At 34.9% G+C, this 22328-nt stretch overlaps 3 protein-coding genes across 4 annotated transcripts; 1 reads left to right on the plus strand and 2 right to left on the minus strand.

Annotated features, from left to right (window-relative positions):
- Nucleotides 1–401: 401 nt before the first annotated feature.
- LOC108195245 (large ribosomal subunit protein uL23) lies at nucleotides 402–2986 on the minus strand. Its single transcript, XM_017362201.2, has 2 exons — nucleotides 2668–2986; nucleotides 402–1211 (listed from the first exon to the last, which is right to left on the minus strand). The coding sequence occupies exons 1-2, from the start codon at nucleotides 2872–2874 to the stop codon at nucleotides 666–668; spliced, it is 753 nt and encodes a 250-aa protein (XP_017217690.1). The 5' UTR covers nucleotides 2875–2986; the 3' UTR covers nucleotides 402–665.
- Nucleotides 2987–6062: 3076 nt separating this feature from the next.
- LOC108193664 (growth-regulating factor 2) lies at nucleotides 6063–9714 on the minus strand. Its single transcript, XM_017360418.2, has 4 exons — nucleotides 9266–9714; nucleotides 8477–8701; nucleotides 7624–7975; nucleotides 6063–7141 (listed from the first exon to the last, which is right to left on the minus strand). The coding sequence occupies exons 1-4, from the start codon at nucleotides 9450–9452 to the stop codon at nucleotides 6367–6369; spliced, it is 1539 nt and encodes a 512-aa protein (XP_017215907.1). The 5' UTR covers nucleotides 9453–9714; the 3' UTR covers nucleotides 6063–6366.
- A 9044-nt stretch (nucleotides 9715–18758) lies between these two features.
- LOC108196924 (receptor-like protein 44) lies at nucleotides 18759–21881 on the plus strand. Of its 2 annotated transcripts, none has more exons than XM_017364416.2 (2): nucleotides 18759–19813; nucleotides 21176–21881. In XM_017364416.2, exon 1 carries the CDS (start codon nucleotides 18974–18976, stop codon nucleotides 19793–19795), a length of 822 nt encoding a protein of 273 aa, XP_017219905.1. In that variant the 5' UTR covers nucleotides 18759–18973; the 3' UTR covers nucleotides 19796–19813; nucleotides 21176–21881. The 2 variants fall into 2 exon arrangements, with proteins under 2 accessions (XP_017219905.1, XP_017219906.1); XM_017364417.2 differs by having other exon boundaries at nucleotides 21207–21881.
- The last annotated feature ends 447 nt before the right edge of the window (nucleotides 21882–22328 follow it).

Here is a 22328-nt window from a genome sequence, read left to right on the forward strand (position 1 = left end):
CATCTCCAATATATCTGGCAAGTGGCACATAAGCAATCTCCTGATAACCCCCAATTCAATATACAGAAGCTTAATTCAGCTTCTCTCCTGATAACCCCCAATTCAATATACAGAAGATTAATTCAGCTTTCCATACAAGCTGGTCTACTGTTGCAAAGTACTTAAGTAGTGAAAGAACAATCTTTTATGGCTAGCTACATAAATAATGGCAAATCCTAGGGGCTTATATAGACTAAATAGTGCCAAACAAGCCTTAAGCAGCATCCATCATCTCTTATGATCACTACTATTTTCTACAGAAATTTTTTTAAACATGTATTTCAGCTGGCAAATCCAGTTAAGTATATACAGCACCTATGTGCTGCATTCCTCTGCCTGGTATAGTGACACACTGATATGCATTCGCTAATGCACAGAGAGTACATTGTATATTATTTCCATTTTCTGTCTAAAACTAGACCTCATCTGATTAACAATTACAATGATAAGTCTGAATAAGGACAACATTGTCTTCTTGCACAGATACATATGCTGTATTTCCTACAGAAGGACCACTTTGTCGACTGCTGAGGAATTACAATACCAGCAGTATCCAAGACAATAGTAAAAGGACACGTAAGGACAAACAACATACCTGACTCCCCTGAGTACCATTTTCTCTCGAATTAGATAAACTTAAACTTCTTTGCCACATCAATTGCGTTATACTCAGGCCCTAATTTAATGAATGCCTTCTTGGTACCAGCAAAGGTGGTTAATGTATTAACTTTTCTGGTCCTAATTTTGCAAATCATCTCAAAAGCATCCTTTATATTTGCTTTGTTCGAACGTACATCCACCAGAAACACCAATGTATTGTTTTCTATCATGTTCTTCATCGCAGATTCAGTAACAAGTGGATACATGAGTACCTGATACTGATCAAGCGAGTTCTTCAGAGGAGCAACAATAAAAGGAATTGCTGAGTTTCTTTGATTTGCTGTCTTTCGCTTGGGATTCATGGCTGATACTCCAGTCTCCTCTGCATCCTTTTTCAGGGTGGCTGCACCGCATTTCACTGATCTAGCAGGCATCAAGGACTCTGTCATTCGTTCTATGGCACTTATGGAAGTTTCTTCTATATCAATGCAGGCTAAGAGGGTTGAATCCCTCTTAATATATTGAGTTCTTGCTGGAGTGGAGATGTTATGTCTTTTCTGAGGTTTATGATCCTTAATACACCAAAAAGACAAAATCATTATTATCAAAGAAAATTCAAATTTTAATTTAGGAATCAATCTATGATTAGAAGAACATAATATATACATATTGCAATCGGTTTGTATTGGTCACTAGTCTTTTATCAGCCTTGCTTTCTTATCTCCAAGTTTTTCCTTATTCCCACCAAATTAGGCAACCAAAATGAATGATATTGTGGCCAAGCAAGAAAAATGCAACACTCATATACTTATGTTGTTATATATAACTACTTGCTCATGGAATGGCAGTGAATGAATCTTTTAAACGAGAAGGATGTAGTCTAAGAGAGTGTGTATCAAGATGGTAAGCACAGCACTGTTGCATATAGAGATGGTATACATAATAATGCAGTTGCTTGTCACATAAGCAATCTTATTATGCAAGGTCTATGCAACAAAGATGGTTAATAGTATGCAAAAGCAACCACACTACCACAGTATCGGGGATCAAACTTGAACATGTGTAGCACTACATCCTATTCTAACATATTTGCTCAAAATAACACCAAAGTTCTCCTAAAACCTCGAGGAATTAGGAGGAAATCTTATATTTATACATAGGGTAATATCCCAGCAACCTTATTGTATTGCTATTTCACTACATGGAAATGTTAAATCTTCATTAAAATTTAAAAGATTGGTGTTCCTCTTGTGCTCTATTTGCTCAAAGATAAATGGCATAGGAAAGGAATGGAAAAAGAAGTTGTGAACAGATTTTGATGGGGGAGAAAAGGATAGGAGGGTAGAGTGAACTAAAATGAGGGAGTGCAAATATATTGAGATGAATTTTGTTAATAAAACGAGCAAGAAGAGATAGGTTGAGCTCTGAGTTATATTGCTTGGAATAAAATGGAGATAAAAAAAATGGAAATTACAAACACTCACTAACAATTTCATTCTATTTCCTCCCAATTTCATTCACCCTAGCCAAACACAAAACTAATTTATCGATAACACCAATTTCTTCATTGTTATAAGTATTATTAAATCACTTTTTTAGAGGCAATGTAAGACCTGGTCATGGGAAGGGATGAACCATTGCCACTGATATCTTCATTTCGTTCTATGTATTATCAATTTACCTTAGCTAGGTCATAAGTACGCATTATAACATCATAACAAATAACGAAAATAAATTTCGAAACAAAATGATCTTCATCTGGTCAAGCAGGATAGAAGGTCAACTCATTCAACCCAAATAATCTTGCAATTCTCATGTCCACTATCACTTCCTGTTATCTCATTTTCCCACTAAAAAAAATGTACAATTTTTTTCAATAATAACAACATTTGTTCCCTCATTCCACATGTTACCATAACAATTTATTTATTTCAAAGTTACATATGAAAGGAAAAAAACTGATTTATTGATAAAATCGAAAACATTTTAATATATATATTTACATACAGGCAAGGAAATCAATCTCACCGAAAGAGTGTGGTATGGCTGAACGGAGAAACAGGAATTAAGGTTGACGGAAATTAAAGCCGCCGTAGATATAGAAGAGGTTATTGGAGTTGTGATCGGTAATGAAATATGAGACTTGCCCGTGTAAAGATAGCTGCTCATGTTCCGACAATCAACTAAATTGAAGCTGTTAAACAACCCATAATCTTGTTTAACTGAAATCATCATCTGCTTATTATGATTTCGGTGATTACAAGTGGTGTAAGAACAATTGTTTAGGGTTTATGTGGATTAACACAAGGGCCTACACAAATTTTGAAATACAACTGATATTTGTGTATTGCAAATGGAAGACGGGCCTAAATTATCAAAAAGAAATAATATATGGGCCTGGGTATGTAATGAAAAAATCAATTCTGCATAAACAAAAAGCCCAGTTGGCCCAAGAATTGGGTCACTAGAGCTGAACTGAGGCATCAAACCCTTTTATTACAGTGCCTTTATTATATTTGAAATAACTCTTACATTTAGGTTAAATATGTAAATGAGTTAAAAATCGATTAAAAATAAAATTTGACTTTTACGGTAAAATAGTATAAACATTACATATTTGGTGTGGCTGGAGACGTTTATAATAACATTCAGAAGTTTATACATAGCATAGATTTAGAAATCAGAACTAATAAATTATTCATGATTTATTAAAATATATTAAAAAAATTGATATATCAAATTTTTTTTAACTAAATCAAAAAAAATAATTGATAAAATATTTTTTATAAGTTAATGCGAATTTTTAATGAACACGAATTTTTAAGACAGGGCTACCTCTGTAATTCTCGGGGTGAGCCAGAGTCGAACCCGGATGCCCCGGGTCAACAGAGGATAAACCCACCACTGGGCTATCCAATCGTTCTCTTGTCATTTATCATTTGGTTCCGGTAATAATGCAACAAGAAAAACGTTGCTTCTATGATAATGTGACAAGCTGCCCCCGAGGAATTATTATTCCAGCATTATGTTACTCATTCTGACGACTTTAGTTCTGTTAGGCAGCTAATGCTTTGTCCACTTCCTCCAAACTGAATCGCCTCAGGATCCTCATCCTTCTATGATAAATTGATAATGTGGATCAGCTCAACCTCCAAAGATAATATAGGCATAAATAGCTTCCCAGAATATACAGTTGATCATCTAATATCACACTGATAATTATATTTTTGGTTTCTGAAAGGATGATACTTGTTTCATGTGGTATTCCATGTCATTTTATTTTAGCACAAAGGCCAATCATTCACGTAGTAAGAGCATGTTTAATAGCGTTGCTATATTATGTTCTATCTCTATGTTATAGAATAATATATTCTGTTAAAATTAAATAATAATTTGTTTTTTATAAAACCGGAATAATATAATGCAAATGGACAAATGGTATTGAAAAATGGTTTTTGATGGAATGATATGGAATTCGAGATTTTTTTATTTGAGCAATAAAACTGCTAATCTAAACACTAACACAGAGTGATCGAGTGATACGTTTTCAATACCAAAAATCTCAACGGCGAGAACAGAGATGCCGTTATCTATTCAAATTACACAGTATGTACAGAGTTTCTTCTGCATTTGATATGTGACAAACACATTACACAATTGCTCGCAGTTGAAGAAGAAAGCAGGCTTCTGCACTCTCCACCAGCATTATTGGCCATTTCATTTGGCCCAGTTATAGGTACAACAGCAAGATGGTTAGCTGATTTAATGCCGTATCACATGTCGCTTTCTGCGATGAAGTCTCTTGACAAATAGTAATTATTAAGGTCAGGTCCATTTTCATGTGTACAAAAGTCGCACCTTCACTCCAAACTCACTGTTCACTTTCTTTTACGCAAGCTCATTTCTTTTACCCGATGGTTTTTGTTATAGAATCATCATATTTGTTCTTCAATATTGTCCACAGATACATGAATAAAGTTACTCAACCGATATAAATAGCAAAGAGTAATACTAAAGATCCAAAAAGAATCTTGATACCAAAGTGAATTGATTTAATTCGCGATATTTCTCTCTAGTATATTCAACAAGACCAAGGTGGTGAAACCTAACTTCTAAATTTATAAATTAGAAGCACTTGTTGGCACCGTTTGTGTAAAAAATCAAGAATTACTCATAAAAAGCAGAGAATCCTAACTTGTGTTTCATAACTTCTACTTCTTTCTCAAACACTTTAATCACTTATAAGTCTTAATTTGCTTTAACCTTTTATTCAACTTTTTTAATTTAAGGAAAAAACACTTATTTTAAGTTTAGCCAGACGGTGCCCAGAATTATTTGTGTTTTGTTGGAAAATATTCAAGCTTACTTTAATTTTCACAATTCCTAAATAAATACTTCATTCGCATCTCTCATTTTTCTACAATTTTTTGTTTGACACACATTTTAAGATGTATAAAGTATGATTTCATGATTTACTTTTAAAATCTTCTTTTTTATACAAATATCTAAACATTAAGTTTCTATTAAAAAATTTTAAAATAACTCATGAAACTACATTTTATCAAAATTTAAAATGTGTAACAACATATGCAGACAGCCGGAATATATGTGGTAGACATGGTGAAAACCCCAAGGAGGATGCAAGATATTTTCAATATTCACAACCACCGAACAGGGAATCAGGCCTGTACTCGGGGGTCGTTGCTCATTGGTCCACCGGGTAGTAGAAAATATGCAGACAAATAATATTGCTTGTCGTCTTCAATCATATTCACACCAATCTTGTGATGATATTTACTCCCAACAGCTGGTTCCAAACATTCTGATTCCACTCATTATTGTACTTTCTACACTAGTGCTTTTTCAATCACACCCAGACACGCTCCCTCTAAAGTTCCATCCAGACCCCTCCTTTCTATTCCAACATAGTTTTAAACATCAATTGTCGTTCCAGATTTCATGATTGAGAGTTATCTCATCAGAGTTCCCTATGTTGCCTTTGCAAACTAAGGGATGTGATGTTGAGTTTGTGATTAAATCATCAACACAGTCAACTAGACCTCACTCGGTCATTACATGTTAGTGTTTGGATTAGCTGTTTTATTACTCAAATAAACAATCTCAACACAGTCAAGTAGACATCCATCGATCATTACTTGTTAGTGTTTGAATGTTTGGATTAGCAATTTTATTACTCAAATAAAGAATCTCAACACAGTCAACTAGACCTCACTCGGTCATTACATGTTAGCGTTTGGATTAGTAGTTTTATTGCTAAAATAAAGAATCTCGAATTCCATATCATTCTCATTTGCATGCCCTCTATTCGACTCACAATCCCAAGGCCACCCTGACCATCTCATCAAACACAGACTTGCTTGACTCTATTTGTAAAGGTTGTTGGATTACACTTGCCATGGAATAAAATTAAACAGAGAACTGAATTCAACTCAAAGAAACTCAAATACATTTCAAAATAAAAATTCACTCAAGCAAGCAATGTACAATATTAAATTACACTTGGAAGTAGTTTTTAAAAGATACTACTACATTACTCAGCAAACCCAGTTTAGCTGAGGGAAGAAATGGAAAGGAACAAGCAAATAAAAGAAAGGCCAATATTCATCAGGCCAATACCAAGCAATGTTATTAAGAAAAAGCATATCAGTGACATGAAAGTGGATTTTTTTTCTGCCCTTGAAAAAATTGATGGGCTAAAGCAAGCATTTACGAAGATGGAATAGAACAAGGAACGTCGTCTGGAAGGCTACTGCCGCCAGCCTTATTGCCGGCTCTTGGGCTGCTTCCAGCACTGCTATTTGAGACAGAGACAAAGGTTGTCTTTTGCAAGACCCCTGTTGGGGATGATCCCAACTGAGAGTGGCCATCCCACACTTCACTATTCCTGAGATTAAGCATCAGCGAGCTCCTGCTGGCTTCCACTGAGTTGGAGGTGCTATTAAGCGCCTCTCCTAGAGGACCTCCCATTGAATTTTCCCAAGTAACCGGATTCCAGCTTGTTTGCTTCTCAGATGGGTCATTTCTCAAAGCTAAACTCATATTGACATTGTCAAGTTCACAAGGTAAGCTTAGAGGCGCAAGGGAGAATTTCTCACGTGGAGAATTTGAGCACGACGAGAAGGTAGAGGAATTCTTAGGAATCGACATTGAGAGCTGAGTCCAGTCTGACTTAAATTCATCAGGCCAAACGACATTGAGATGATCAGACGGATTCTTAGGCCAGTCATCGATGAAACGATGAAGAGGTTGTTGGTTTTGTGTTTCTTGTTCACTGAAACTCAGGATTGCATCACGATTTCTAGGATCATTGTAGGAATCCTTATCTGAAGAATAGAGAAGAGAGGTTGACGAGACAAGGCCAAACTCTTGCAGAGAAGACTCTTCTGTCCGGACATGATGTTGTCGGATGGATGGTACAGTATCCTTCAACTTCAAATCCACGGTGGGAGATATTATGGACTGACCTTGCGTATCTTGAACTCTGTCACGTGATATAATCTACTTTTAGATTTATAAGCACGACATATATATGCATGTATATAGACATATATCCAAAATGAGAGCATTTACTTGACGTGGGAAAAGGAGGAAAAGGCAAATGGAGAGTGTAGGGACCCGAAAGATATATGTGAAAATAATGGAAAATACTCATGTTTCCTACAGTAAGGCCAAAAAAATTGTAACAGAACCAATAATGAAAGCCTCATAGAGAAGGAATCTCAAAGTTTAATACTCAAGACTGGTCACTTTCACCAAAAAAAGAAAGATGATATAAGGGGTCTACTCCACCATCCAAGATTTAAAATTGGGGTCTACTTGTAGTAAAAAGAAGAATGCAGATAATTTACACACTGTCATCTTAATGCTAGAATTTTCATATAAAAAGATATTGACAATTGATGAGTAGAAAACAAGCAGGGTACCTATATACAAGTAAAATGAACCAATCAATTTGATAATCACCTGTTAAGGGCATTAGCATAAGCATTTGCAGCAGTGGACTGCAAAATTTTGGATTGTTGTTGCGGCAAACTCAGGCTTTTAGATGTGCCAGGGCCTGACATTACGGTTTCTGATGGGGTTGAATCGACCGCCACTTCTGTTATATGAGTGGTTCCAGGAACAACTTGGCCTTTTCGGCTTTCCACAGGCTTTCTTGAACGATGACGGCCTCTATTTATATGCCGCTCACAGTACTTCTGATCTGGAACAGCTTCTCTTGCACACCGCCATTTCTTTCCATCTGTTCGACGACATCTACCAGGCTCAGGATCATTGCTGCCAGATAAACCTAGATGGAAAGTTCCCCATCCGACTGCATGTCCAAAATTTGTAAAGACGGGACAGAGATATATTAGGGATTAACATTACTACCGTATCAAAGAAGTTCAGGGAATAAATGAATAAATCAGTATCAAGCTTAATACTGATTTCCAATTCATTAATATATTAAGTTGATTTCCATATGTCGTGAACACTAGGCACTTAAGAGAATCTATCATATGCTTGCAAGCTCATAACTCTTGGAGATAAGTTAACCAGATTATAGAAAGGTCGAGGCGTGGTAAGTGAACTATATTTATATAACAAATGCTAGAGAAGTCCTGTAAGTGCACAGTAGAGATACCATCACCAAATTAAGAACACGTAAATGCTCCGCTGTCTAAACACTAAATGACATATTAACACATATAAAAAAAAAAAAAAGCACAGTCATTTATTAGCTGCCGAAGTGCCTATATACAAGGAAGTAAGGAGTTTTTTCTTTAATAGAAGAGATGTTCAACTAAAAAATATTCTTGGTATCTGTGCTTACATGATTTAGGAGCATATGATCCCGTAAAAGAACCAGCATAGAGAAATGGGTTGAGAGATTTCCGAATTTGAAATAGCAAATGTGACGGAACAGGCACGTTTGCTACGATGTATTTGTATATTAAAGCCTGGAGTTCAAGATCTAGCCACTGAGATGGGGTAAATGGCTCTCTGCACCTAGTAAAAGGACTATCCATTCCACCAGTGGACCCTCCACAACCATACCCTGGAAGAAATTAGTAGACAAGTTCAAGATCACATTCGAAAAGATAAGAAAGAAACTCTAAGCAAGGCATATGATACTCCTCATATAACATCCCCTCTCTGTCCTTGTATGGAAACATGACTCTGGCTTATTTCAATTTCGTGATTGACACAAATTTCCAATCTGGACCAAAGATTTGAACCATAAACACGAATAAGGTCCCAAAACTCACAAGAACAAGAAGTGTTTAAGGAGCAGCAACCGAGAGCTATTAAGCCTATGATGTACTAATAAAATCAACTTTGTGACATAAAGATCAGAAATAAAACAGAAGACAAAAACAATAGTACCAGATTAAAACAGCAATATATCACAAATCAATAGTCCCCTCCCCTTCCTAGTCCTAGTCAAATTTACAATATCAAGCCTTTCATTCATAATCCATCATTATAGTCACTTGGGTCAAATCAAGAACCAAAAAGATCCACTCTTTGCAAACAACAAGACACAAACACATGAACATAGCAACCAATACAAGAAAATAAACCCACACACACACACACACACACACACACATGTGTGTACCTTGTCTTGAAAAATCTTGATAAGCAGCAGCATTTGAAGCTGGGACTGGGCTAGTGAAAGAGATGCTAAATGAAGCTGGGGAGGAGTCATTAGCAAGCAAAGAATGAGTAGATCTCTGCAACACAGATCGAGAAGATGAGGCATTATCATCTCCAAAGCCATTGAAGCTCATAAGCCCAAGATCCATTAGTTATATCTACACACCAAGTGGTTTTTACACAGCATTAGCTCATACACAACATTCTTACAAGAGTGATCTGTATTTTTTTGTTGTCTGAAATAAAAGTGTGTGTGTTTTTGTTTGAAGTGAAAGGAACTAAAGAGGGGTGTTGAAGTTTGGGAGAAGTTGAAGATGGTTTATAAAGCATCGAGGTTTGTGTAAGAAAATGTAAAAAATGTGGACATGTTTTAATATAATTGTAGAGAGAGAAGAAGAGGTGTGCGTGTGACGGTGTGAGAGATGGAGACCGGATGCGAGGGGCATACATAAATCTAAACTTAAGAAGGTCATCGGTTATAATTGTTGGTTAAATTAAACCTGCAAAATATTATGTAAAATTTGTTGAATTTTTAAGATATTTTGCTTCAATGGTATTGGTTATTTTAATTGATTATAATTTAAAAATAATACTCCTTCCGTTTCAAATTAGATGTCCAATTTTAAAAAATCACACAGTTTAAGAAAAGTGAATATCTACAAATTAATTGCATTAAATGAGAATAATATGTGAAGTAAAATTGATATAGAAAATATAAATGAGAGATATGTGGAGTAGAATTGACTTTGGAAATATAATTTTGCATTGAAAGTTGATATGGACAAGTAATTTGAAACAAATTTTTTTTGTAAAAGTGGACATGTAAATTGAAACGGAGGGAGTATGTTATTAATATTTAAATTGTTATAAATAGAATATATTAGTTTAATATGATAATAAATAATTTGTAATCAGAGAGAAGTAGGAAAATAAATTGTTGGAGATTACATGAAATTCACTACATATCTGTAGTGTTTCGACAAATATAGTCATCCATAAAAGATGGTTATAATCATAGACAATAGATGACTGTGGTTGAAGTGATATTTTTTCACGCGATTGACTATATTTTTTAATTTTAATATGCGAACTAGACTTTTAGTTAAAAATTTCTTATGATTGGAAATGTTCTTAACCCGACCAATTTGGAATTATAAAAGGGTGGGTGCTCTTTTTACATTTGTAAAGAAAAGATCAAATTAACATTGTATCTCAATAAAATATTTTTTCTAATTTATAAACAATAAGTACTTTAACTAAGACAGACAGACCTCCGACAAAAAAAGACCTAAGACAAACCACTTATAAAAACAATATTTCTTATAATCAAATTACTAAGCAATAAATTGTCTAATCTTGAGGATTTTATAATTCCTGTCTTTATTCACCGTTTGCCTTTTTTTTTTTTCTTCTGTACAGACTAATAATGTATTTATTTCAAGATGTTCTTCTATTTAGCATCACTCGTAGAATCAAACTATTTTTGTTAAGGAGCACGGTTGGATAGCTCAGTGGTAAAGAGTTTATCCTCTGTCGTCCCAGGTCCTGGGTTCGACCCTGGCTCACCCCGAGAGTTTCGTAGAACAGATACTCATTTGTAAGGCTATAAGCCAAATTTGTCCAAAAAAAAAAAAAAAACTATTTTTCTTAAGCAACTTACACGTCCTGTAACTCTGTAAGACAGTGGCGGAACTAGGACGAAAAGTTAGGGGGCTGAAATATTTCGGCTTCCATACTTGCATAAATAGCTTTCTCAATACATATCATCATACTATCATTCGGTCATGCATCTTTCATCTTATTACGCATCTTATTACGCTGATAAGTCTTGATTGTTTAATAACAGAAAAAACTCTCTCAACAGTAGCGATTACAACGGGTAAAACCAGAGCTAACTCAACCAGAAGATAAACCAAAGAATAAGCCGTGTGTTTGTGTGTCTTAACCATCATGACAGAAAGATTTCCTATACTTTGAAGTCCAAATTTATCTTTATCCGCTCTCACATCATATATAAAATTGTCTAACTGATTTGACAACAACTCCAAGTCCAGTAAAGAAAAATCTTTTGGATAAAATTGTGCAAAGCAGACCGGATTAATATTTATAATATTCTGAGTTCAATGTTGTAAAGCTTATGATAAATCATTAGTGCCTTCTCTTTTCCTTTTTTGCAATAAGTCCCTCTCTATGATATTTATAATTCAGCGAGGGCTAAAAAAAATTATACTGATATCATTCGAGGTTAGGAGGGGCTCTAGCATCCCCTAGCCCCCCTCTGGTTCCGCCACTGGTGTAAGATATATTTATCTGACCTTAATACATTCAAACACTAGCACATTTTATGATGCACCTGTAACATATCCTATTAAGATATTTTTTTCTTTTTTTGATTCAAAGAATAAGTATTTTCAGATTATCTCGTCGAACGATTTGACAAACGTTTTCATGAATACATGAATTTAAAAATCATGAATGGGAAAGCATCAAGTACACATTACTCTTATAACATTTCTCTTTAGTCTCCAACTTCAAATGGCAGAAGTAGTAATGGTGAACGTCAACCCAAGGTGGACCATGCCCAGGAGGGGTTTTGTAAAGATTAATGTTCATGGTGCTCGTTTGCAAACCCTCTCCCTAATGGCAATGTTACCGGCATTGGAGTGGTTGTTCGCAATGGTAGGGGAAGGATACTTTGCATGCTTTCTGGCTCGCTTGAGATTCAAAATCCCAGAGTTAACGAGTTCCAGGCACTGCTAGAAGGGTGCAAATGTGCTTTTGTTGAGGATTGGAAGTATATTGTTCTCGAGTCTGATCACCAAGATGCTACCTGGGAATGGAATAACTCGACTATTGAAGGTGCGCTCCCAGAACATGCTGAGCTTGTGCAGCAACTGAATCAGAGGAGGGCTGATAGGAATTTTCACATGGAGGTGAGGCTTTGCGAGCAAAATGCTAATGCTCTCGCAGCATACCTGGCTGATTATGGTGCTCGCAATTTCAAAGTCATGGTGATCATGGCGCAGCCTTTTGGAAGGATTTTCGAACTATGGAACCAGGACATGGGATTAGGTTCTGCTGATCAGAGATTTGTGGCAGTGCATGAGGCTGAGTTGGGTCCAGCAGTGGATAACGGAGAAGATGTTCAGGATCCAGAGGTGGAAGATGTCCAGGCCGTGCAAGAGATGAATGTGATGAATGAGGCTGGTGGAATGGTCGAAGTCATTGAGCTGGATGACTGATTATTTCTTCCTGCATGTCCAGTTGCAGAAGCTTTCAGGAGTATAGTATTGGTTCTATATAATATTTGGTCTAGTCATCTTATCTAGTCTTTTGAAGTTCTATGTAGTAGTATCTAAGTTTTAAAATCTTTTGGTTAGGTTTCAATTCAGGTTGGTCTTTAGTAGAGCCTTGTTCCCTAATTTTCCCCATGGAAGTGTAATGGTTATCTATTAATGAATGTTTTGCTTTCAAAAAAAAAAAAGTTATCTTTTAGCAAAAGAGCTTAAGAAGAGGGGTCAATCTGCAAAAAATGCAGGTAAAATCTATTTAATATAAAAGAAAAAAAGTCACCAAATATTTTCCACTAAAAGGGAATAGCATTAGTCATGAAAACACGTGGAACAGTTTGGATGAACACGAAGCTAAAACCTTAATGTTGTGTTTGGTTGGGGAGAATGGAATGGAATGAAATGAAATGAGTAAAAAATACTTGAAACTAATAGAGATAGGAAGAATGTTTTGAAAAAATTTGAAGGAGTGCAAAATTGCTATGATGAGATTTGAGAAGAAATTGAGGATGAGAGAGAATGGAGCATTCCATCTCAAATGGAAAGGGTGATATCTAGCATGTGGTGTAGGGAATGGAATGGAGGAAGTAATGAAATTTCTTAAAAATCATCCACAAGATAGTTCATTTTTCATTCCATTCCTTCCGGAATCATTCACCCCAACCAAACACAACATAAAGGTTTTATACGAGGGGCATAAGAAAGAGCCACGCGGTGAACATGCAAAGGGAGGGAACAAAATAAAGGAAGTTTGTTGAAGCAGCAATAATGAGTTTGAGGTTTTCAGCAACAGATATATTTAGCTTGCTCAAGCTGACATGTCACATGAGTACATGATAAATAGTACTCCCTCCGTCCCACAATACATGTCTTTTTTGAAAAAATTACGCATATTAAGAAAGCATTGATTAGATAAAATATTCTCACCTCTACCCCTAATAAATGCATGAATGTAGACTCTTATTCAACCTACATTAATTGTTATACAACTTTCAAGAAGGGTAATTTTGAAATATTTGCAATATATTTGCATTGGAAACTAAAAGTAGACATGTATTGTGAGACAAATTTTTTTTCCAAAAGAGACATGTATTGTGGGACGGAGGGAGTACTCGATAAGTTTGTTGGATGAAATTAATTTATTTTTGTCTAAGAGATTCATCATTTATATGTTGGTTGCGGTGTCTGAAAATTAATTACACCACATTAATAATTCACTGCTTTTTTTTTTTTTCTGGTAATTTTGTGTTTGACAGTTGATTCCATTTATAAACGATACGAGGCTTGAGGGTATGTTTTAAAGTTATTGCATTTAGTGGCGAAATAAGGACAAAAGTTAAGGAGGCTGCATTCCTAACCGAGTGTATTTTAATTCCGATGGATGTTAATAAATTTTTATTTGTCAGGTCCAAATTTCATATTATTGCAGATTCCCACTTCCTTTACAACAGTTTCTTTGAAACATGATTTATACTATTGTAGAATTTCATAAATAATAAAAGAAGCTTCATATTCTAAATATTTATTTTGTTATAAGGAGCATTTGATCCGAAATCGAACTTGTGGGCAATGCATCAAAACCGTACAGCTCATGTTGATTCCAATTTCCAAAGGCCTTGACCGAAATGTAGCCAAGGGCCTCTCAAGTCAGAACTGATTAGGAGTTGGTGGAGGAGGTATTGGTCTGTTTGGACTGGTCTAGTGGTTCTGGACTGACCATCTTGAGCTGAACTGGGCCTGGTATGCTTAGGTTGTTCAAAGTGGACTCTGACACTTTGTTGATTCTGGAGCTGTCATATTGGTACCTCATTTCGACATTTTCATTTTTTGCTTACAATTTAGTTCTAGAGCATTTTGAAGGTTGACTTTTTAAGTAAAATAATTTACCAAATATATAGAGGATAAAAAGTTATTTTTTATAATGATATAATGATAGTATTTAATTAACAAAGTTAAAGGATGATATAAAGGATAAAAGAGTGGAATATGTGATGTCTTAGTTACGACTATATAAAAGGCGATGGGGGAAATATGTGAAACAATACTTTTGAAAAAGATTTAGTTTGATTATTACCGATTAATAGGATTGAATTAAATAATAAGAGTATAATAAGTTTATATACATATTTGAAAATGGGTACAGAAAGTTGGGAAGTGTCCCCTTTGCGCTGTGGATGCTCTAAAGCCCATAAAAGTGTGTTTGGGCCTCCAATTACAATTCAATACCTAATGTTTGAACAATAACAATAACAATAATCATTTGATCTTTTCAGGTTTCATATTGGGCAATTTTACATGCATTATTTGTGATAAAGGGTTTTTATATATATCATATATTTTGAATTAAGAAAAAGGTTTTTGCGTCCATTCTTAAGACATTATATAATGTCATGTCCATGAACATTCATGTAGGGCTATCTATAACAGTCCTCAGCTTCTAAGATCATACTATTTCATTATACAGGCACCAGTCTTAAATTCCGTGATTAATGGGATTCATAAAAAAGTTTGCTCAAGCCTGAAAAGACAGAAAAAATATGCAGACCTCAATTTAATAAGTGGCTATTGAGTAGTGAGTAAAAGGCAAACAAAACCAGAGAAAAAGATTTACTAGTATCTTAAGAGGGTCCTTAAATGTTTTCTTTGACAAATACCTACCAGCATATTAGTTGTTAACTTGTTATCATCTCCACCTGATCTCCATCCTTTCTGGCAACTTCTGTTGAGCTTTTATCCTGTAGAAAAAGTTGTTAGATGTGTCTCAGCTACAATTGCAAGTCCATGTCCATCTGTAAATGGTCTGTGCATTATTTGGTTCAAATTCAACATGAGTCCTATTCATGTCACCTGTTGACACTAACATGTCTTGTGGATCTGATTTATCAGCCAATGCTGATTGCCATTTTCCACTACACCACTGCTCTCATTTGCTCACACTGTTAGCCCCCAGCATCATTAGCCACCCATTTTAGAAATCTTTTCTCCTTTTTGCCGATTTTTTTATTAATTTATCTTGGAACTCTTTTTTCTCAATAACAAGAGGTCGAGATTTAGGAAGGACAAAAAACAACTATTATATATTTTGACAAGGTAGAGAATAATTGCAATATGTAGCCATGATTTTAAAAACCACTGATTCAGTCGATTAATCCCTTATTAATTTCCTTCAAAATACCTTCCCTGATTCGATTTTTAAAATTCGATTAATCATTATAGATTCTTCTTGAATGATATGTTATATGGTAAATTAGATTAATATATTAAATATTATAATATACCTGATTTTTAATTTAATTAATCCTTAATCATATTTACCGATTCTCGTTTTTTACAATCAGGTACTCAATAAAATTCAACTTGTTAAAACACGTCATAATCAATGTCACACGCACAAATATCAGAATACAGCCAGATGGACATAATAAGAGGGGAGAAAAAACAGAGGGGGGTTGAGAAGGATATGAGAAATTGAACAATGTCGAGCATATACCCACATATGTGATGAAGTGACAAAGTAGTGTAATTGACTAATAAAAGCAAGTAGCCAGATTGGATACTTTTGTTGTCCGTCCAGGGACCAGCCAGCTCTTGAGGTGGTCCATTTTTCATCCACAGCCTCACCATGCACTCATTGCCCCTTCACCACCATCAAACTGGATCTCTATGACCATCCACGCACACACGCAGTAGCACATGTATGTGTTTCTCGGATTTGATTCTACTTCCTAGCTGTTCAAGGGACTTGCATTGCGTGCACCGAACGAATGGTCATTTTGAGGCTCAGATTGTTCCGAAAACACGTCCTGTGTGAAAATTTTTCTTTGCACGGCTAAATTATGAGGTTGAGGACTGATTGAAATTGTAAATGATTTCCGGCATGAATCGATGCCTATTTCAATTTATAAGCACTAAACACTAGAGTTCGACTCTAACTCAATCCGAGACATATACTCATTTGTAAGGCACATAAGCCTAAATTATACTAATGATATCAAATCTCTGGTATGAATCGAATTTCTTTTCTTTCTTTTTTCTCCTATTTTCCCCCTAATTTTTGCATGGGAACATTATATATTGAGTTGAGGTGGCATACTGGCATATAAAATTAAAGTGCTGTTGGAAAAAAAAGGGTGAACGGAATAATGTCAAGTTCAAAATGACTGTATTTGACAAAGCAAAGAGAAAAACGTAAAATGATGAAAGGCCAGCTTTGCAATTCAGCCTCATTATTTGGTCAAACTCCACTCACATTGCGTTCCATAATTGCCAAACTTATCTTCAAAATTTCATGCTTAAAAAATTAAAAAGAATATCAGACTTAAATTGTGCTCCTCTACTTTATTATATATAATGATTAATTTATTTATATATTTTTCCAGAACTTGTGATCGCATTAATAAAAGTAAATAAATATTTAAAAAATTCAACCAATAAATAAAAATATATATAGAAAAATTTAAAAACAACATTTCTAACTATATAATAAATTTCTTAATGTGTGTGGTCAAATGTCACATATTGTTTTTTCTCTCAAAAATTCGACTCATAATTATGTATATCAGTATATGTCGTGTCAAACGTTTAAGTTAATTTTGAAAGTTCATGCTTCATCGATTTTAAAACTACCGTATCTTTCGTTCTTGTATATCGATTTCTGATCAGTTAAATTGATTATTTTTAATTTAAAAATATATTATATAATTGACAAAAATAATGAAAATTTATTATTGAGAAATATATTTAATTTATTTTAATACGCAATTTTAGATTTTAAAAATAATTAATAAATAATTTAAAAAAATTAGTAATAAAATAATCTATTTAAATTCTGAAAATCAAAATGAACATATAGAGATGGATAACAAAAAAATCTCCAACCGACTGAAATCGAGCGAGACCGGGAAAAAGGCGATGCAGCATCCACCGCTCTCGTGCAAGTCTATCTATCTACTCATACCGTTATAATTTATTGATTTTGCGTAGGAAGCTATGCAATATTGCGTCGCAGCCCTAGAATATGCTGCCTGACCCTGACAATGTTTTCGACCTCGAGCCCATCAACAAATTATAGGTGTACTCCACACTCCTCTCTTGTGCGCATATTTGTTGATTCTTTTTTCTTAAATATAATATTATAATTTATTAAAAAAATTCTGAATAAATTTATTAAAAATAAATGAGACAAAGAGAAAATTAATTTTTGAAATAATGCATTTAATCAGTGATTGACCGCATATTCATTGTATATACTACACAATATTGCTTGATGTTGTTAATATCTTCACACCATCGTCAAAGAAGATGCCTCTCTCTGGCCAAAGTCCAAACAAGCTTATTTGGTCTTTCACTCCGTGAACTTTACACTTATATGTGTAATGCAAATTCTAATGCAACGAATCATGTAACTAAATATGATTTCAAAATATTAATATTTTAAAACTGTATTTATGATAGATTTTAGTTGATAATTTGCAAATATGACTACATCAGTTATAAATCGTATTTTTAAAAATATTTTTCAAAATTGATATTTTTGAAAATATTTTCTTCTCTAAAATTCTTTTTGAACTTTTTTGTAACTTGGGTACATCCGGAAAAAATCCTAAAATTTATATATGTATAAATAAAGAGATTGAGAGTGTTCTTAGACAACCGCCCTAGAATAAAAGACCTCCAATAATAGATTTAAAATATTTTTGTAAATGCGCAGGCTGGATCCTATATACGAAATTACCATCAATATTTAACATGATCGCTAAATACAACTCGACCTCAGAGTCTTGGACCCGATTTTCTCATAAATAAAATAAATCTATACATTTAAACGGAAAGAGAAGTGGGAAATACGTGTACTCGCTAGCCACTATCCCGCAGCCGGGTGCGCGCTTCCCCTAGGCTACCACCCCTCTACATTGCTGTATAAATAAATAAATTAATAAATAAATAAATAAAATATTCACTCGTCTAGTGAACATATATGTAGGCAGAAAAGACGATATAATAACTCATACGTCAAATTTTCAACACTGCAAATATTTATTTACGAAAAAATAATCACAGATTCTTTGTCCATATACCAAAAAACAAAATAGTTTTATAAAAATTAAATAATTATGACAAAAAATAATAATTAAATAATAAATATATATATTACAGTTTCAGTTGAAACCCAGCACTGCTTTCATTTTCACACCAAACCCACCCTTTTTATTATTCCCCTTCTTTCCCCGTCCTACTCCATTCTCCTCTTCTTCTTCCCCAAAATATTGAAAACTCACTTTCTACTCAACCCCCTCCTTTTTATTACACGAACTCTTCATCTTCAGACAACCTTTTCAAGAACTCGAAACAGAGGACAAGGGGTGTTTAAGGAAACCATAATGGGCAAATGGAGAGTGGTCTTAATACTCTCCACACTACAACTCCTAACTCTTCTTACACCAACAAAACCAGATCCGAAAGACGAATCATGTCTTACCCACTTAAGCCAATCACTTGAAGACCCAAACAAGAACCTCCAAAACTGGACCAAAGCCACTTTCTCAAACCCATGTACTGGCTTCACCTCGTACCTCCAAGGCGCCACTTGTAATAACGGCCGTATCTACAAACTCTCTCTCTCGAATCTCTCTCTCAAAGGCTCCATCTCTCCTTATATAGCTAACTGCACTAATCTCCAAGCTCTTGACTTATCGTCAAACGCTCTATCCGGTTCAATCCCGACCGATCTTCAGTTCCTCGTGAACCTAGCGGTTCTTAACCTCTCGGCGAACCATCTCTCCGGTTCGATACCTCCGCAGATTGCCATGTGCGCGTACCTAAACGTTATAGATCTTCATGACAACGTGTTAACCGGTCCGGTTCCGCAGCAGCTCGGTCTTTTAGTCCGGCTCTCGGTTCTCGATGTTTCGAATAACAAGCTCTCCGGTCCAATTCCGGGTAATCTCGGGAACCGGACCGGTTTGCCGAGATTCAACGCGTCGTCGTATGAGGGCAATAAAGATCTGTATGGGTACCCTTTGCCACCTATGAAGAATAAAGGGCTTTCGATTCTAGCCATTGTAGGGATTGGGCTTGGAAGTGGGCTTTTGAGTTTGGTCCTTAGCTTCACAGCTGTGTGTATTTGGTTGAGAGTCACTGATCGCAAAACGGCGTCGGCTGAACAAGAAGGCAAAATCACACAGCTCATGCCTGATTATTAAATTCAATTAATCACTCAGGTCTGTTGGTTATTATTTCGATTTTACATATATATAATTAAATATTACAATGTTACAGCACTGAGTAGTGGGCTAGTTTTTTTTATTTTAATGTTGTTAGTGATGATGTTGATGGGGGTTCATGTTTGTTGATCAGTTGTATTGTCTTTTTACTGATCCTGGGTATTTTCTCGTTGTTTAACTACTTTTTTTTTTAACCTTTTAGTTTGTTGTGTTGTAATGTCCATATTTTTTGGAAACAATTAACAATGTGTATATATGAAGAACTTGTGGGTGGTATAGATACATATCTAATCCATTTGTCAGTTCTGAATTTACATTTTTACTGCATTGTACATTGTATAAATTGTGTCGGAGTAGATTTCTGATAGACGATTGTTACAACATACTTACTTCATTAGTCATGCTTTATTACCATAAATAAATTGTAAGTTGCAATGAATTATTTTAATCTGTAAGACTAGAGTAGATGTTTCATTAGTCATACTTTATTACCATAGATAAATTGTAAGTTGCAACGAATTATTTTAATCTATAAGACTAGAGTAGATATCCGACAAATGATTGTTACAACATACTTGCGTCATTGGTCATTATGAGAGATAAATGATAAGTTGCATCAAATTGTTTAATTTGTAAGACTGGATAGGCCCATGACTGGTATCAAATTTATGTGTTATTCCTTTAGGAAGATAAGAGTAGGGGGGCTTGATAAATTATACCGCAACAATTATCCATTCAATACGTAGACATGGTTATGAGTACTAGAATCTTGGTAAATTATACTGCAACAATCATTGAGTGGGTTAAATTATACTGCAACAATCATCCAATACGTTATACTTAGACATGGTCATGGGTACTAGAATCTTGGTAAATTATACTGCAACTATCATGGAGCGGGGTAAATTATACCACAGCAATCCTTATTCCTCGACCCTATACATTTACACTGGTATGGGTTTATAGTAAAATAGTAAATGCATGTTGGGTGGCAGAATGTACTAATCTGCGGTATTTTGTCTGGTGGTAGGCTAAATTACATACAACTCACTGCAAGTCTGGGACAGTGGTCTCGGTTATGAAAGATCCACATGCCTCAATTATATAAACAAGTTCTAGTAAAAAGTCATAAATTACTGGTAGGCTACAGGAGTGGAGGACTTGATGTATATAGTTTAGTTGTAGCAGTAGCCATTAGTGTTGTATGAGGAACTGACCAATTCTTTCTTCCAAGTTCCAACTACTCTATCTTATCCTAAATGCAACTGTTAATACATTTATCTGTTCAATGCTTCTCATTAAATAATTTTTCCATTGGATGATATGATGCTACTGCCTCACAATTGTCTGCTCTTTTAGTAATGTGATGCTTGCTCATCTACGATTCCAGAACAGGGACTGGGGACCGGGCAGGGGTGTCTTCTGCTGCTACTCAATTGAACCGGGTAAAATGTATTTATAATAACTACCGTTATTCGAAGTGCTTACAATACCTTACACGGTTGATCAATGCATTTGTATATGGGTACAGAGAACCGCGAGGATCACCTGAAAACTTGGTTTGGTTTTCATAAATCTACGATTCTCGCGGTTTTCATATTCTCCGGTGAGGGGTACCCTACATGTTTAGCTTACATTTGCAAGGATGCAACTATACAATTTTTGAAGATCACGTTTGCCCCTCTTTCTGTTTTTTGAAGATCACTCCCACCGAAAGTTTAAAATTAGTCAAAGTTTGGTTTTGAGTCAAATCATCAACGGCACCATCAAGAATGGCATGTACACACATAAACATACATATGGAGTATCATGCATACCCTACATGTACAGGTAACAATTGATGAATGCAAATCATCACGCAAAGGGAACACTTTGTGCCTCGTATGAGTGCTTTCGTTTACAATTTGTGTGTACAGTCCTTTGTGGTAAATTTTTGGCTTGGGAAAAATAAAGGAGTGGTTGTATGTAATTTAGGACCAGGAGACCATCAGAAATGCCAGGACCATGCTTCCTGGCTCCCTGTTTGCCTTTTACTTTTATCACCCCACCTTGCTTTTTACTCAAATTTACTTACCAGATCTATAAATTTCGGATCATGTTTGAAAGTCCGATAAAATTGTTTTCTAATAAATATTTTTTATTTATAAGTCAATTATGAGAACTGATAATAATAAGCATGGTTGAAATCGGGGATTAGTTCATTGACATGCCGATTTAGGATTTTCCGAAACCGGAGATTTTAATTCGATCGATAAAATATCTTTTAATAATTAATGCGGAAGTTTTCAAGAGATTTTTAGAATTACTGATAGTAAGTTATGAAAATATATGTCAAACAATATGAAAGTTAAAAACAAATCACAAAATTTAAACTGTTTTACTAGCACAGGAGAGCATTGTGTAATCTGCCTTTGAACCAACGTCTCTCTCTAGCCACATGGTAAGCTGCTGAAAGCTGCAGATTGTTTGATATAAAAACCAAAGATCATATAATTGAACCCAGAGGAGAATT

This window comes from Daucus carota, chromosome 7 (genome assembly GCF_001625215.2).
Source record: "Daucus carota subsp. sativus chromosome 7, DH1 v3.0, whole genome shotgun sequence".
In the NCBI taxonomy this organism is placed as follows: domain Eukaryota; kingdom Viridiplantae; phylum Streptophyta; class Magnoliopsida; order Apiales; family Apiaceae; genus Daucus; species Daucus carota.